The following is a 19,180-nucleotide window of genomic DNA, read 5'->3' as shown; positions in this document are numbered from 1 at the left end:
CGCATGGGCTTTAGGAAAATAGGGATAAAGAAGAAATATTTAATCGTAAAGTTTTAAAGTTAGGTTAGGAAACGAAAAGGTTCTCTTATGAATCGATGATGGTAAAATAAAAGTAGTAGCTTGAAGGTTTGAAAATTAAAAATCATCATCTTCTGATAGAATATAGATAGAATAGGAGCCTGTTATAATAAAAAAACATTACAATTCTAACTTATGAGTATTTTGTTTTTGATAAATAACTAGCTTGACTATGATACTAGGTCGAGATTTTGGGCGACCACGGGGTTCATTTTTTAGAACAAAGGTAAATATCAATAATCCTGAACATTTTCAAACAATACTGCGTCCCGAGCGATTATTAACCGAGTTGGATTCTTAATATCCACGAAACGATAGCCTTTTTGATTCAAACTATAGCCAATCATAATTAATTCCATTGACTTTGAATCGAATTTCCTTTTATTGTTTCCCTTAATGAGTACTTGACTTTACTACCAAAAACCTTGAGATTGGTGATATACACTCGTTCACCTGACCACACTTCTTCAGGAACTTTGTCTGAGATAACCATGGTTGGAGACCTATTTTTTTAAATATATAGCTGTTAACACAGTTTCTCCCCAACATTTTTTGGACAAACCACTATCTTGCAACATACAACGCGCCTTTTCAATTACAGTACGAATTGTACGCTCTGCCACTCCATTTTGTTGCGGAGTATGTGCCACTGACGTCTGATGATGGATACCATTAGCTGGTAGAAAGCTTGGAAATTTATCGTTTATATATTCACTACCATTATCGCTACGCAATTTTTTTATCTTTTTATTATTTTGATTCGCCACAAACACCTTGAATTCCTTAAATTTAGCAAATACTTCTGTTTTGGATTTCAACATATATCCCATAACTTTCCGACTAAACTCGTCAACAAAGATAAGAAAATATCGAGCACCACCCCATGTCTCTTCCTCCATGGGTCCAGCTAAATCTGTGTGAATCAACTCCAATATATCCTTAGCTCTTTTATTCTTTCTTTTTGGGAACTTTTTTACGCACTGCATACCTTTACAACAACTGACGCATGGTTCCTTACTAAATTTACTCAAGGTAAAGCCATCAACCAACCCTCTTAATTTATTCATTAGAGCTGGTGATAAATGACCTAAACGCCTATGCCACAATTTATATTGATCGCTAACAGGCGAATTGATATCTTTAGTAACTAATGCCTTGTCATCTGGGTCTACTACATATAGCCCATACTTTAAAGGTGCTTCTAAAATAGTTTTTCCCATTAAGGATACATCTGCAAATTTGTAAACTTTACAAGAAAGTTTATCAAAAACAACTGTACAATCATGCTTACAAATACTACTGACAGAAAGTAAATTGGTTATCAAATCTGGTATGTATAAAACATTCTCAAACTTTAACTTATAATTAGGCATCAATACATCACCCTTTACCTTAGATAATATTTTCTCATTATTAGCTGTAGTTATATACTTTCGGTAACCACCTTTAGCATTTACTAAAACATTGTCTGATGATGTCATATGAGATGTTGCCCCAGAATCTATAATCCAATTTCTTGACTTTCCCATATTATAGAGTAAGGTAATAAAATCATTAGTCTTTTTTTGAGCTATGCATACATTTGCATTACCTTTCTTACCCCTATCTTTATAAAATTTACATAGCCATTTAAAATGACCTTTTTTTTTACAAAAATTACATATTATTGCCTTTTTCACACTACTACTAGGTTTTTCATTATTAGACACTAACACAGAATCCATTTCAACTGCCGGCTGCCTGCGCTGTCCTTCCTTAATTAGAGAAGAATGACCGCTTCTGAAGTTAATTTCCTTCCAGAATGTTCAAACGTCATCACCAAAGGATTGTATTCCTCGGTCAACCCAGCTAACATTAAGATCCCAATGAATTCATCATCCAGTCCTGATTTGATTCGCTGTAAAGCCTGACTTGTCGCCTGCACTTCATTGATGTATGCTTCGATATGTGGAAAACATGATAATTTTAAATTAAATATAAAACATAATTCTTCGGATGTACATACAGACTTTTTTATTCTTTTCACTAAACATAAAACTAACTGTTGCTAGGCAACAACTATTCTTCTTAACAAACTTAAGATGGTATTACATATAGTAAGAAGGCCAGTTCTAACAGAATCTCAAGCTAACTAGCTGATGAATCATGTATATTTAAGTTTTTCTGGGAATTTTAATTTGAACGAACTGGCTAATAGGGTCTGTTGGATTATAACCTATGATAATCTCTATTTATGAAGATAAATTCTTAAACATCATCGAGCAACCGTTTCCTATCGATTAGAAAAATCGATTGTGGTGCGTCACTTTTATGATTCACTCATCAACCAATCAACTCATTCAATTTATTCATTCTTTCATTCCGCAACGTTAGGTGAATGGAACGCGGATTGTGAAAACATGGTTGCCTTTTGTGTTATTTGACGTAAATATTGTGCGAAAATAATATTTTCTGTTTACGAGTGTTTAGTGATTAATAAGTTTTATGATGTGTGTGTCCCTACTGTGATCTGTTCATATGAGGCTGCTATACAAAACTGGTCCGATGGAGTCGCTCAGAAAATGGTTTTACAAACCAAAGGTACGTCAGTGGTATTTTTCCTTTAAATTCTCGTCACGGTCATATACACGTTACAATATTCAATTCAGACAAGACTAAGGCATATTAATGAGTTTGCTTTGTAAACAGCATTCGAATAAATTCGAATCATTTAATGGTGTTGTCCTTTGTTGGGACACAGCGATCATCATTGTTGCACCTAAAAACACTTTATATTTTGAATTCGCGGATTATTTAAAGTTGTAATTGGTACAGTATTGATTATGCTTTCCGTGGAATTAATCAATAAAGGAATTTAATAGAAATTTTCCTAAATGTTCATAGAAATGTGTTTGTTGTCAGTTGTCGCTTATTTAGAATAGATTACCCACGTATCTACCCTTATCACGTTGCATTCATTCGGTTTTGAGTCATAGCGATTCTACTTAATTCTAATTTAATACAACCAAGGTATATTTATGTTATCAGAGTAAACACTATAAAAAACATACAAGAATTTATATGACAAAAAAAAAACACCAAAAATATCAAATTTAAAAAGTATCACTCAATTAAGAAAAGGTAAAAAATAAAAACTTTTTTTTTTTTTAGTTCAAGTTATTTTCAGTTTAAATTTAGAACCAAAAAGCAGTTTTTACTTTTTAACTGATGTTAGTAAACATTTAATGAAGTATAATGCTGATATAAGTAAAGTCATGAATAACTAGTATAACTAGTTTCTTGATTTTGTCGTTTTCCATGTCAACTTAGAATATTGAAAATGGCGACCTGAATCTTCTATATTTAGATTTGTTGCAAATGTTAAATTATTTACATAAGTTTCTTGAATTCGAAATGAGAGATATCTAGTGAATTTACAGTTTAAGCTTTAAATTATACTAGTAGTTCCAATACGACAATAACAGGAAAATAATCTTTTGAACTTTTGAAAGATAACTGATCTAGAGTTTTTAACTACTTTGAATAATAAAAAAAAAATGTTTGCTCTGCTTTTGGTGAGTTAAATAATTCTTAACTATTTGCTAATTTTAAATATTATACAGAGTTTTATTTTTAAAAAAGGAAACTGGTTTTTATCCGAAGGATTAGATGCTCATGTCAAATAATGTGAATATACTGGTGTTCAAACATAGTAGACTAGTAGCGATTTAAACAAAACTACTAAATGCATTGTTCATAACATACACAATTGACTTCCACAATCTAGGAATGACATTATGTATGAAGGTCAAAAGAACTTAAAAAAATAACTTTTTATTTCTTATTCGAAGGAATTTTTGTTCTAAGAAAGTCTTTGTGTGTTTATGCCATAATGATGTATGTAAATTCTATTTTGAGCTATATGGTTGTAGTCTCTATTGTTTTTATCTTAAGAGAACTTCGACAAAATCCTTAACCAAATCAAGTGTGGATTTTTCCTTATATCATATTATTAAATATCTATGACCTGAATGACCTGAATGACTTCTTCTGCAATTCAAATGGTTTTTCCTTGTTCTGTATGTTAAATTTTTATTATACCACCATAGTCTAGTCCAGTCTATCTATGGTTTTTGCTATATTGGATAAAAAAAAATGTGTGAGACCACTATATGAAAATTTACAGATTTGAGAGTTAATTGATTTTGAGTGTTAACCAAATAAACAGCGTAGCTTAACAAGTAATAATAAATTTGTTATTGAATGAAGAAAGGCTATAAAAAAATAATGAAGTAATTATAGAATGGGCAGCATTTTGTTCAATAATGAGAGATTTTCTATTAAATATTTTTGTAAATAATCAAGTAAGATTGTTGTTAGTGATATTATATTAATAGTGAAAATCTCAAGTATATTTTATCTAGCTTTACTGATAGTAGGACCTCTTGTGAGTCCGCATGGGTAGGTACCACCACCCTGCCTATTTCTGTCGTGAAGCAGTAATGCATTTCGGTTTGAAGGGTGGGGCAGCCGTTATAACTATACTTGAGACCTTAGAACTTATATCTCAAGGTGGGTGGCGCGTTTACGTTGTAGATGTCTATGAGCTCCAGTAACCACTTAACACCTAGTGGGCTGAAAGCTCATCCACCCTTGTAAGTAATAAAAAAAATGCAAATTATGCATGCTTTTAGTAAATTTATTGGCTTATTCATCAACCACTCAGCTCAATCATGTAACACTCTTTCATTTCCTATTCTTGCTGACTCTCTACTGGGTGTTTCTTTTAAATTTGACAATTCCTGTCAGAATAAGTTATTGTGGTAAAGTTGTTACTATAACTGGGATGACTGAACAAATTACCGATAGTCATTCGCCCCAACTTAGGATTCCCTGTGTTATGGTTACCAGAGACTTACTTACATACTTATATACGTTTAAATATATACATACACAAATATAGATAATACAATGTTGATTAAAAAAAATCCTTACTATTTTGATTTGTATTCTATTTAAGTATATACATTCATTTCTTTCATACTAAGTGCATTAACAATTTTATTGTCAAAAGAAGTTCCAATTGTAATTGATATGTGCAAAATGTATGGGTGGACGAGCTCACAGCCCACCTGGTGTTAAGTGGTTACTGGAGCCCATAGACATCTACACTGCGCCACCCACCTTGAGATATAAGGTCTAAGGTCTCAGTATAGCTACAGCGACTACCCCACCCTTCAAACCGAAACGCATTACTGCTTCACGGCAGAAATAGGCGGGGTGGTGGTACCTACCCGTGCGGACTCACAAGAGGTCCTATAGACCAGTGAGAAATTTGCTCACAATGTAACTCAACATCACTCATCAAATGAAATTAGTAAGTTTGGAATAAGACTGAATTATGCTACTGCCAAGATTTTGTTTTAGAAGGAAAAATTAAATATAAACATTGAATGTTGTTTATTTACCCAGTGCCATTGATATAATACACTTTTCAATGTAATTCCGTGTTTTGTTTGGATTACTCAAATTTTGCGTATATGTATTCCTTTTGTATCAGTAGCATTTACATTTACGAAAGTAAACAAAATTAAAATAGGTTAAACAAGCAAGATACCACAAAATTAATTTAACTTTGAAATGTTTACTATAGATACCAGTTTAGAATAGAACTTCCGTAAAATTCTATTCAGTTTTATTTGTGTGAAAAATACTGATTATCATAGTTTGATACCGAGAGGGCTGGTGGTCGTGGCGCCGACGACCGCCAGTCCGGCGTCCCGAGGGGGAGGGTGACGGGAGAGATGTGCTCCGCACTAAACACTTCACTGTCCCCCCTTTGCCTTTTCATGAGTTCTGTCTCATGTGAGGTTTGGACGTTGGTTGTTGAGCGACAGGAGGTTTTAGTCGGTTCGACTCCGAGATGCCCCGTCCTCCGTCCCCAGTGGAGGGCGGAAGTCCGGCGATTTCCTCCTGACCAAAAAAAACAATAATCTTAGTTTGATAATGCAGAGTCTGATTTTTGTAGTTATTAATGCAAAGCCTCTAAACTAAGTTAATGCCGTTTGTCACTGTGGGATATTACAGAAATCTCATTTATCACGATGTCAGCGTATGTAGTTCAAAAGGAAAAAGAAAAACTTGCAAAACGTAGTTATTGAGTACGTCAATCAAATTGTGTGGCTTTTACCTTCTCCATAACGAGATTGTTATCAGCTTTCACAAGTATAATAATAATAAATAACAATATGGTACTAATTTTGTATACATATAATCTAAAGCTTAATATATGTTATTTTATCGTTATATAAACGAACATTCATCATTAAGTTCCAAAGAGATCAGTAAATATTATCAGATAGGAATACAATCTATATTATGTAGTTGATTAAAGTGTCACTAATCTGTGATATCGCTTCGTGACGTCACTCAGCTGTCCTTGTCTACGCTATCAGAGACTGTGACGTCGTCTCGCTCGCACACTTTCACCTTTTTCACAACTGCTTTCCCAATGGACCACGAAACTCGCGACGCTTTTGCCAATTGTATTTTTTTTTGCGAACATACCGACCGGGCCATTCCGAGATCAGGCATTACAGCTATCTATCTAAGAGATAACTGCGCTTATTTTGACATTGTTTGTGAATTCTCACACCCATTGTTCGGTTTTTGTTCGTACGATGATTCCTATTTAGCGTGTCTTGAAATTTGTGTAGTTGTTCTTAATTTTGCCACCGTTAACTTGCAATTGAGGCCAGGATTGAAAATGTACGATTTTACTGCAATGTTCCGGAATATCAATTACAATGTTTATATAAAAAATAATAAAAAATCTATCTTAATTGAATATGCAATTTCGAAAAGGGCACATCTCTGAAAATGTAAAATGTTCAGGAAATGAAAAAAAACTGATTATTTTCTAAAGCAGTGTAAAATTTAAAATATTAACTTTTGAGATATACTTATTTTAGTCTTAATTAGCAATTGAAAATTACTGGAGTTGTTGTAAAATGGGTGTCGGTAAGCCCCAAAACTACATGTATATGAAAAAACGTATTTGACAAAATGTGCGACTTGTGCCCTTTTCGAAATTGCATATTCAATTGTGTCTAAAATAAAAACGGTTTCTTTAAAACAAGAAAATCGATTCGTATTAAATTCTGGACTTTTCCATAGTAAAGCAATTGTTATACAATCGTAATAAAGACTAGAGTACTTATGTATTTGGAACGTTTTTTTTTATAACAAAATCGAATGAATTAAACATCAGAATGTATTGCAGAGCGTCTGTAGTCTAATTTAATATGCCCAGTATATTGTTTTTTTTCCTACCTATTTCTAATAACCTCGTGGCTAGGGTTATGTTAGCTTCACCGGACGTATTGAGCGATGAAACGATGCCAGAGATTTTTTTCTGATACTCATCTCCTTAAGGAAATCCTAACCTAATTTCTGAAGGTAGGTGGCGGTATTCATGTTGTGATGTTGCTGATGGGTCCCCCCCCCAATAAGCAATTAACACTAGGTCAATTGTGAGCTACAAGAAAAAAGAAGAAAATAAATAAATTATTTGTTGACCAAACAAAACGTTTGCTTACTGAATTCGTGGTACATTAGTAACATAATAAATTAGTGAGTTATCGCAATAGGATTTCCTTCAGTTACCCGCCTTTAAAACTACTGTTTATCCTTGAGTTTCATACGTAAGTACGTCATAAGCAAAGTATATTGAAAATATGTGCATATCGTAGTTATAATTAAGTGTGGAAATAAGAGCAATGCATATGCCCGATATAATAACTGAAGATGTGTTGTATACAGTAAGCAGTTATATTAAAAAAATTAGAAGCTTAAGAAGTAAAATAGAATAATAAATTATATACTTTTTTTTTCACTAATTAAATATTAGGTAATACTTTAATGCTTAGTTTAACTCATTTTAATGTAATCTTACCTTTAAAAATATCATTTTAGTTGACAATCTTAAAAACATACTTTCACAACCAGCCGTACGTACACAACTAAAGGTTTTTTATTTATGGTAATTCCGGGTGGAATATTTGGCTAAATTTAAAAATTGTATTGTCATCAGACCTTGATACGTGTGCAAATTTTCAAGTTGATCGGGCGTTTTGAAAGAAATTTGTTTTGGTAAAGATTCGGTTACACAGATTGATACAGGCCAAGCTAATAAAAAAAGTATTGTAAAAATATTCTTTTCGTGTGCTCGTTTGATTAATTCTTGTCGTAACGTCCTAGACGGGTTTTCGTATCGTAAGTTCTGTCAACTTACGATAGAGGGCGCGCTGGTAGATCAACCAACCTTTTAAAAATTAATTGGTGATATACAGTGAAGTATTGTCGGCATGGTTTCTCTAGTTCAAAGTTTTTTTTTATAATAAACGATTGAAATCAAGGTCATTGGCTAGTATTTATTGGCTTTGAATGTAAACTCACTATCATCCTTGGCAAATCGTTTTGTGAATACGAGTGAATGGTTAATCAAGGCGACAAACGTCACATCGATTGGAACGTGTCGCCTCTTTCACTTTTATTGTGGTTCTGTTTACAAAAAAAAAAGTGATAACAATCATCGTTGCTGAACGGTATCGTAAATTTTGCATTTTCCTCTAAGCTGTACTATTTGAATGTCAGTGATATTGACATCACCTTCAGATTAAGAGGCGGCGGCTCAGCTACTCTCCTGTGTTATGGATGCGGAAAAAGATGCTTGTATACTCGCCTTTATATACCAAAGTCTTTTTATTAAGGGACTCCTATGACCTGGTAACGAAGACCTTTAGCTCAAGTCTTATTTTAATTTATATTCTTATTTTTATGAAAAATTATAATATGAAGTGAAATCAAATGTAATGAGATGATATGGTATGAAATATAATCTCAGTACAATGGTGGCCATTTACTGAGACTTTTGCAGTGGACTTTTTTGAGGATCCCGAGAAGTTACGTTCAGCGGTTTTGTTTGATTTTAACAATTAATAAATATAATACTAAACAATTAATAAACCACCGTTATTACACATCTAAACCTGAAGAAACACTAAACAGACAAAATAAAACAAATCACACAACTTCACTCCTCGCGTTCCCGCCAAAAAGTACATACCAGTCTTAACCGATAAAAGAGAAGTACCCTCTTAATCAAAAAAGTAGAAATATTCTTATAAAATACCTCAAGTTACTTTCGCTCCCGTTGTGTCAAGTTTTCGCCATCACAAGAGTTTGTTCTAGGTCAAGATTTTACATAAAGTTGGAATGATGCCAAAACATGAAACGAACAGCGTAGATAATGTTTTGGTTGACGTCTCAATAATCTTTACGGTCATTGCTTAAAGTTGAGGTTTATTACTTTTTAAATTTAAAAAAAAATATTTTTAACTCACTATCAATAACCGAATTATTGGTGGTCATTAAGTCGTTGGTGATCAGTAAGTCATACGGTAAATACAACCTTAATTAGTTTCTTTAAAAAAACAAAGCTATATTGTAGTAATGGAATATTGGATCAATTGGATTTTATCACATTTTTTTAAAGTGTAAATTAAATGTAATCTGTTATTCATATAAATCTGTTATTTTTACAACTTATTCTGTCTGTGTTCTATTGTAAATATACACTACTAGCTGTGCCCATCCACTTCGCTGGGCATTTAAAATTAACATTATTATTTCTCACCCCCACAAAAATTATCATAATTAACGCCCCCGCAACTGGTGTAGGGAATCCAACACTCATATAGATATTAGCCTATCCATTCTACATGGATACCAAGTTTCAAGTCAATCGGATGCATGGTTCAGTAGTTATATCGGAACATGCGTAAAAACCACTGTAGATTTATATATTAGTATAGATAAATTAAACATTTCACATCGTAAATAAACTAATAAATTGAAAACATAGCAAAAGTGAACTAAAGATACGTCACGACTAACGTACGTGGTCAAATGATAAATCATAGGCTGATTGTGAAATAGTCCACGTTAAATATCAATGACCGATTCACTTTTGTCACGAGACAGACGAATTGGGCCGGAACCAATTGTTGAAAATGTGGAGAAAGCCATACAATAATGTTTGAATGAACCGTATTGAATGAACAGACGGACCAGGGTCACGCCCTAGGTCGAATTGCAGGGGATTAGCAAGTTTTTAGGTCGCTAATTCACGACGCCAATCTTACCTAGTACCTACGTAAGATTCGGATCTAAGTTCATAATTCAAACATATTCATATCGGACATTAATTTTATTTGTGATCATCAATGTCCATTAAAGGGTTGTATTTGAACACTTATCATTACGGACTGACCCATTCCCGATCCTGCGGAAAGAATGGAAAGCAGTCGACGTCGTCCAAAACAAGTCATTTCGGATCCTCCCGATCCACTAACGGTCCTTTTTTAACGAGTAAATTAACCAACAGACACAGCCCACTGGGTTTCTCGCTGGATCTTCTCAGTGGGTCGCGTTTCCGTTCGCGATCCTGTGGTAGATTCTGCGAAGCACGGACCTTTGCTAGGGTTCGTTTTAGCAACGTCGTCAGGTTCGAGCCCCATGAGCTTACCTACTAGTTACGCTGAAATAGCCTCTCAAGGCTATCAGCTTAGGTAGGAAAAAAAAAGAAACGGACTGAATTTTGTTATATCTACGAATTATTATTATACCTATTAAATGTTTACGAATCAAAAAAGATGATAACATTTCTAATTACTCTAATCTCAAGAAAGGTTGACACCTACAGGCTTTTATCCAGTTAATAAGTTTTCACCCAAATACGAGCACAGTATTTTGTGCTAAAATCAGATAATATAACGACCTACTCACTCTATAAATCAATAAATTATTAGTGTTCGGACAAGAGCTCATTAATGCTTAGGCATAACAACTCAAATTGTTTAGGTAATTTATTGTCAAAAGTACCGAAATTAGAAAATCTCGAAAAAAGAAAAATCGTTCACTCAAAATTGTTATTCATCACCTTTTTAATTTTGGCAACGACAATTGTACGTTCACCTTTGGCACACATAACCAGATTTAAATTTGTATTATATTGTTGTCTGTAAGTGAATACTACACCCATTTTTATTTCGTTGTTTACTTACGTTAATTTAAATTTAGTTTGTTAAAACTATAATAATGTTTATAAGGAATTGTTTATTCGTTTCTTTTGTTGACGTTTGGTTTTTTTCTCCATTATAATATATCTTCTTTCTTATAAATTAGATAGTTTAATGCCTACACGGTTCGCTGTATATACACGTATTAAATTACTTGTAATGAAATGAGAACCTCCTTTTTTAATGCCGTTTATAATAGCAGTAAATCGAGGGTAGTTGCGAACTTATGTCTTAGAGAAATCTCCGTTAGCTTTTTTTTTTTTAAGGGATTTTATGACCTGGTAACTGAGACCTTTAAGTCATGTCTTATTTTAATTTATATTCATATTTTTATGAAAAATGATATTATGGAGTGAAATAGACATTAATCAACTGGGATGAAATTAATTGAAATGAAATGGAATGAAATATAATCTCAGTAAAATGGTGGTCATTTACTAAGATTTTTTCAGTGGACTTTTTGGAGGATCCCGAGAAGTTACGTACAGCAGCTTTGTTTCATTTTCCCACAATTGTGCACTTTCACAGATATTAAACAGTTAATAAACCACCATTATTACATATTTAAACCCAAAGAAACACTAAATAGACAAAATAAAACAAATCACACAACTTCGCTCCTCGCGTTCCCGCCAAAAAGTCACCTCCGTTAGCCAATCCTTTATGGAAAGGAACCATTACACAAAAAATATCTGTGATTGATGATGATTCTTGCCTGTTAGTATTCTGTAATAGCGGAACATAATGATAGTATTATATTGCAGTCTTGAAAATTTCTTTCATTACCCCTATTAAACAATAATAATAATTGAATTTTACACAGACTTAGATTATTGCAGGCAAATAAATAAAATAAAGAAAAAAGGCAAAAATAGGCGGCTCAGCTGATGCTGTTCAAAGCGGATGCATCACACAGCGCTGATTTTCAGTCACCCCCCTTCCCTTTTGATTTATTGCTCTGTTATTTGGTTTATTGTTAAATACTTGTATAATATCCATTACAAGCCAGGCAATTGTCAAAAACATGCCTTGGTTTGTGAATCGCGTTAGACGGCATTAATAATAATAATATAGCCTTTTATTCAGATCTCTTAGAACAATGAATTTTTAAACTTATGTAAAATCTAGCATTAAAATCTAAAACTTAATAGATATAAATAATTTTAAACTAATATTTGTTGTTTGGTTATCTTTCCTAGATCTGTTTGCCAGTCGGCAAAGGCCTCCTCCAACCTTTTCCATTCCTTTCATTCTTGAGCCACTCTGTTCCATGTGACTCCTGCCACTTGTCTAACGTCATCTTCCCACCTTTTCTGTGGTCGGCCTCTTTTTCTTTTGCCTACCCTTGGGTACCGCTTGGGTTAGACGGCATTTCCAAGTAATAAACCGCGTTTACTATAATTTAAGTACAGGTCAAAAACCCTTTGTCTTGGTACGCATATACGTACAAAAGGTCGAGCAATGTACCACGCTAACAAACGTCATAATAAATAGCATCTTCGTGACCGAGCTCATAGTATGAGCGTGTATTCATTTAACACTTCTCGATGAACCAATTATTCGTTTGCCCCCCTACAATGCACGGAGACTGGGCACTCTGGGAACCATTGACCCCTGACCAGTGTCTGTCAACTGTCAATAACATCAAAGGCATTCTTGTTTCTTCACTTTTATCGTAATATTAAAGAGTTAAGTAAATCACTACGTAGTATAAAACAAAGTCGCTTTCTCTGTCCCTATATCTGTCTGTCCCTATGTATGCTTAAATCTTTAAAACTACGCAACGGATTTTGAAGCGGTTTTTTTTAATAGATAGAGTGATTGAAGAGGAAGGTTTATATGTATAATATCATCCATTAAATAGTGGAGAAATCAATAATAAATGTCAGTTTCCGAAGCGAAGCGAGAGCGGGTCGCTAGTATTGTATATTTAAATTACTATTCTTACTATTCTTCTTATACTATTATACTTACTTATACTATTCTTCAAATTGACTTTTAATTGTTTTCGGGTTTCTGTCTAATATGAATTGAGAGCTCTTGACAATACAAATCTTATGAATATGAAGTTCTCATTTGATTCATCAGGGCTGTTAGTATCTAGATCGGCATTAAAGCATGTTGCTTGTTTATATATATTTTTTTGTAATTCTATATAATTAACGTTAATTTCTGAAAATAAATTTCATTCGTCAAAGATTCGTTTGATAAGCACGTTCTGTTTTTTATCGGTCATCGAATACCAGGCTAATTGTCCCCGAAAGCGACCTTGACACTGGCCGTAACCAAGTCAAACTCAACCCACACTATCGATTTTTAATAAAAATGTAGGTACGACTCATTAATAACTTATAACTAAGAATAAAATCACGCACGGTCACCCGGCGCCAATTTAGGATTCCCTGTCGCAGCCAGCCGGGTGTTAAGTGGTTACTGGAGCCCATAGACATCTACAACGTAAACTCAGTATAGCTACAACGGCAGCCCCACCCTTCAAACCGAAACGCACTACTGCTTCACGGCGGAAACAGGCAGGCTGGTGGTGCGGACTCACAAGAGGTCCTACCTACCATCAGTAATTACGCAAATAAAAATTTTGCGGGTTTAATTTTTATTACACGATGTTATTCCTTCACCGTGGAAGTCAATCGTGAACATTTGTCAAGTATGTATTTCATGAGAAAATTGGTACTCGACTGCGGGATTCGAACACCGGTGCGTCGCTCGATACGAATGCACCGAACGTCTTATCCTTTAGGCCACGACGACATGAAATATAATTTTTTCTTTGGCTTTAAATGGATCCCCTGTAAAATTGCAAGAATGTCGCTTAAACCATATAGCCTTTCACCCTTCGAGGTATAGCTAATAAACACTCAAACAATGAGCAAACAAACCTGTTCAACGCATGAATGTTTGGCCGATGTGGGAATCGAACTTACGACCCTCGGCACAACAGTCGGGGGCGCTAAGTACTGCACCACCGAGTCAGTCAGTCATAGTACACTCACATTCGTACTGTTATTAATATTGTTTGTCGATATTAAATTTGTTTGAAGTTTTGGAGAATATACGACGGAAGGAAGATCTTCCACCGAGCGGGTGATATTGCTCGGTAGACCGACGGTCCGAATGTTGTTGTTCGGAACTTGTATATATGCGCTTTATCTTGAAAATGTCGTAAGCGAGATTCAGGCATCTGTCAATTATCTTGCGTTGTATGATGGCTACCCGCCACAAAGGCAATGTGCACTGTGTAGAATCGGACACGTTTGCGTTTGATAACGCGATCCTTTTTTTTTTTTTTTCCTACCTAAGCTGATAGCCTTGAGAGGCTATTTCAGCGTAACCGTGGCTAGTAGGTGAGCTCACGGGGCTCAAACCTGACGACGATGCTAACACGAACCATAGCAAGAGCCGTGCTTCGCAGAATCTACCACCGGATCGGAAACGCGACCCACTGAGAAGATCCGGCGTGAAACTCAGTGGGCTGTGTCTGAGGGTTAATTTACTCGTCGAGCCCTTCGTCGCAAGCGACGGGTTCGACGAGAACGGTGACCGGTGCTTGAAGTACCCAAAAGCACCGTTAGTGGATCGGGAGGATCCGAGATGACGTGGGCGATCCTACGATTGAATCTAGAATGACGTAATCCGCTTCCAAAAGGCGATGTGGAAAGTTGACAATTTCAACTTAGATGGTCAATCGGGTCGGTTGGAGTAATTTGCGACATCTCTGCCAGTTTAGTTCGTATCTTCCTTCGTCTTTGAAGTTCAAGGGATAATTCCCAAACTCAAGGCTATATCTATATCTATACTAATATATAAATCTACAGTTGTTTATACGGATGTTCCGTTATAACTACTGAACTATGCATCCGATTAACTTGAAACTTGGTATCCATGTAGAAAATACATGTACTTGATGAATAGGCTAATATTTATATGAGTGTTGGACTCCCTAATAATAATGACAATAAATAATAACGTTAATTTTAAAAGCCCAGCGAAGTGGGCGAGTACGGCAAGTATAATATATAAAACGAGCACTCTTCAGACTTGTAACTCATAGATGTCGGTCTCCAGCATAACATTCCTAGACGTCAACACTTTTGACCCAGACACCCATAACACTAACCTTACTTCATCCGATTTCTACTATAAATGTCGAAATTGAATCTCACCGGCTCTAATGTCCTTACTATTTCGAACCTATAAATCCGACTGGCGATAACATGGATATCTAAAAATCACATGGTTTCTGTAAAATCAATAGGAGATAGTTTGCAGTATTTCATTAACGACAATTTTTGTAAGATCTCCCCAGATACACCAAAATTAAATAAATGTAATTTAAAAATGAAAAAACGCCACTGTCATTGAGCTAATTGAAAATATACGCACTCAACCTTCTAGTAACCTATCCTAACCTACTTAAATAACAATTAGGTAAGTAATTACATTATTTTATGCACGAAACACGAAACAAATTACGATTCTTAAATTGTGTGTAAAGTCTATGAAAATAAAGAGAATAATATTCTATTTGCATGTACCTAGTACTTACGAGTATTCGAATACAAATTTCAACAAAGCACTGATCCAAATAACAAAACGTGATGTTTATGTGATACGTCACAATAGGCAACATGGCGTAGATTTTTTCGATCCGTCAGTGTTGAGTCAGACAGTTGCTTTTTTTCTTTCAAATATTTCCTCTTTTATACAATGTAGAACCAAATGACTGATTTAGTTATTATATTCGTCAGCTAAATATAATACATTTTGATAGTAATCTCTTCACTGTTTTAGTTTTCCTTAGCCAAATTTAAAAACCGCTCAAGTTGCGATCCTATGGATACTGGGTCTTTACATTCGTGTGTGCTAACAGTAAAGTTAGTGGGAATGCCTTATTGTTATCAAAGAAGACGAGGTACAGTGGTTTCCTATCCTATTGACGGCTTTGTATGAATTGTTTCAAAACGTGGACCATATGTAGTGCGGTAATTAGTTTTGAAATGTGGTAGATTCAATGAATGAACTCTACTCCGGTGGCGGGCGGTACTATGGTAAAAACGAGTATTATCTCAAATAATCCTTCAGAGCACTCCACATAGAACATACGGTACAATATACAGAGAGAACCGAAGTCCCTTCGCAGATCCATTTTTTTTTCTTTTTTTTCCCCTACCTATGCTGATACTGTTGAGAGGCTATATCAGCTTCGCCCCAACGTGTAGGTGAGCTCACGGGGTTCAAACCAGAGTGGTGCCGACACTGGGCCTAGCAAGAGCAGTGATTCGCAGAATCTACCACCGGATCGAAAACGCGACCCAATGAGAAGATCCGGCGAGAAACTCAGTGGGTCTGTAGATTAATTCGCTCGTCGAGCCCTTTGTCGCGAGCGACGGGTTCGACGAGGACGATGACCGATGCACAGATCCAGAGGTTCTAAATGATCCGTGAGAATAGGATTATCAACAATCCGAACGGCCCTACATTTCCATGATTTATTTCCATTTCTGATGTAAAGTTGTAACTACATCCATCATTCTTTCTCGATCTGGGCTTCTACATATTACCTTAATCTAAATTCTATAATATTTTTTAGGTATTTATCTCGTTTTCCAATTTCTCGTTAAAATCTTTCATCAGTATTATTATATCACTTACAATTATCTTCGAGTACCCGCGAACACTGGCTTGGACGCGGATTGTTGATTTGGCCTTAGTTGCTTCAACATCAACAAGCTCCGCCAACCGCCATCAAGCTGTAAGAAAAGGTATGGCAATTTTCTTCTAATCCAAAAAAGGGCGGTGGAACCAATTCGTGCGAACTCACCGTGTGACCATGACTGGTCATTAACTTGCGTGCTACACAGCCAGTTTTACACCATGGTATATTCTGTGTCACGGTCTATGGCTTTCGTGATTTCCATAACACAAATATTTTTTCTCGTGTCATAAAAATTGAAGATTGAATACCTCCGGACTGCGAACGATTCAATCGATTTCTTCGTTTACTTTTGGTGAAGGTCATTCATTGGCTTTGTTTATGAATAATCTAGAACAAGTCTGTTTTTAAATCCAGTACATTTTTCAATTGAAGTACTTATTCGACGGTGTTATAAAATTTAAAAATAAACTCGTGTTATGTCAATAGTATTTACTTGTTCGGTAGATGATACCAATGTTCCTGAATTAAAGTGAATAATCTATTCAATCAAGCATGTGAAATAGAAACTCTCCAAAAAAGGTTTTTTTTAATTACGGCCTGACGGATCCATCAGATTCAATAACCCTTGCTTTAGACGCCTTTAGCTCTAACACTAGGCTTTAGGAGCCCTGGGTAACCGTACTCGTCGATCTCGACAATGAATTCGACGATTAACCTAACCACCAGCCCGCTGCGTTTCTCGCCGGATTTTCTCAGCGGGTTGCGATTCCAATACAGCAGTACATTCATTCGCGAAGCAACTACTCTTGAGTTGTTAGACCTCCTTGTGAGGCTCTCGGGTAGTTTTTAGCAAACCCTACCCCTCCTGGCTGAGCCCTTGCTCGCCCATCTGTCCTGGTGAAACTGGAAAGGCCTCCGGGCCACCAGTAATCCTCCAATAATAAAAATCATTTTTGAGCGCGAATAGAGCACAAAGTGGGTCAAAATTACCTTTTCTACGCCTACCTGGCTGTCGTATTAGCAAAGAAACAAACGCCAGTACTTACAACATAACGTCTCAGTTGTATAAATATTTATTTAGAGCACAGGCGATGTATGTAAAATAGTTGTATATTATTATCTCTAGCAGAATAGAAGCACGTTCTGGTGGATTAAAGCATCACGTGCACCGCAAATGATGGAATATCGGTTCCAATGTGTAATCATTGGTAATATTTTGCAATTTTTCTAGAGTTTGGGAAATAGAGTTAAAGAGTTCCGGTCCTCAAAAGGAAAGACTTAATGTATATTAGTTAACACGCTTTTTTTTCTACCTATGCTTATAGCCTTGAGAGGCTATTTCAGCTTCTCCTTGACGTGTTGGTGAGCTCACGGGGCCCAAACCGGGAGTGTTGCTAACACTGGCCGTAGCAAGAGCAGTGCTTCGAAGAATTTACCACCGGATCGGAAACGCGACCCACTGAGACGATCCGGCGAGAAACTCAGTGGGCTGTGTTTATGGGTTAATTCACTCGTCGAGCCCTTCGTCCCAAGCGATAGGTTCGACGAGGACGGTGACCGGTGCTTGTGGTACCTAAAAGCACCGTTAATGGATCGGGAGGTTCCGTAATGACGTGGTTGTTAATACGCTTTTATGAGCTTAACCTTTATCTGTATCTTCAAACGGCATCTTCCTACGTCATTTTCGAGAACTTCAAGACGACCAATTAACTTGTTTTCTACTTAGGTATCAAGGCTTGATGACGATACAATATAATTTTATTACGCTTTGGCCTGATATTTCCGACCATAATCAGTATAAAACAAAAAAATTAAATTTTTAACTCGTCTCGTTATTAAAGCTTGTTCTAAGTTTTTAAATTACAGCTCCCTCATATAATTATTATATCATATATTATATCCAACTAAACTAGTGATAAACTAGTACCATATTACGAATGATATACGATAATTACAGTACTAGTACACTCAGACGCCGAACATCTTTTGCAAAGGATTGAATTCGACTGGAATTGTTCCTGGACATTGTGGTCCGGCGTTCAGGTTCACGAGGGGTGAAATAAATTACATAACTCACCAACTATGCTTTTAGAAGTTCTTCTTCTTAATCCTGCCACTTTTGACAGAGTGGTCGTGATCGTCATGTAGATATTTAGTGTTTCAGGGGGCTACCTTGATTTTTAGAAGTTAGCCTTCGAAAAATCACGACTTTATAATCCGTATGATTCTTATCAGTTTTACGTCACGAGACAATCGTACTGAAGAAACACTGGTTTCTGCAGAAAGAAGTGCCTTATCTTATCACGAC

At 35.5% G+C, this 19,180-nt stretch overlaps 1 protein-coding gene across 1 annotated transcript in view; it reads left to right on the top strand.

Annotated features, from left to right (window-relative positions):
* Positions 1-2,428: 2,428 nt before the first annotated feature.
* Positions 2,429-19,180, top strand: part of LOC114244221 (lateral signaling target protein 2 homolog) — a 59,844-nt gene continuing 43,092 nt past the window's right edge. Inside the window, exon 1 of the mRNA XM_089738792.1 lies at positions 2,429-2,658. Coding sequence (XP_089594918.1) covers positions 2,596-2,658 — 63 coding nt within the window. The 5' untranslated portion in view covers positions 2,429-2,595. The remainder of the gene's footprint in view (positions 2,659-19,180) is intronic.

Source organism: Bombyx mandarina, chromosome 26 (assembly GCF_030267445.1).
Source record: "Bombyx mandarina strain Sakado chromosome 26, ASM3026744v2".
Lineage (NCBI taxonomy): Eukaryota > Metazoa > Arthropoda > Insecta > Lepidoptera > Bombycidae > Bombyx > Bombyx mandarina.
The sequence above is the reverse complement of the archived record's forward strand: the minus strand, read 5'-3'. Positions and strand labels throughout refer to the sequence as shown.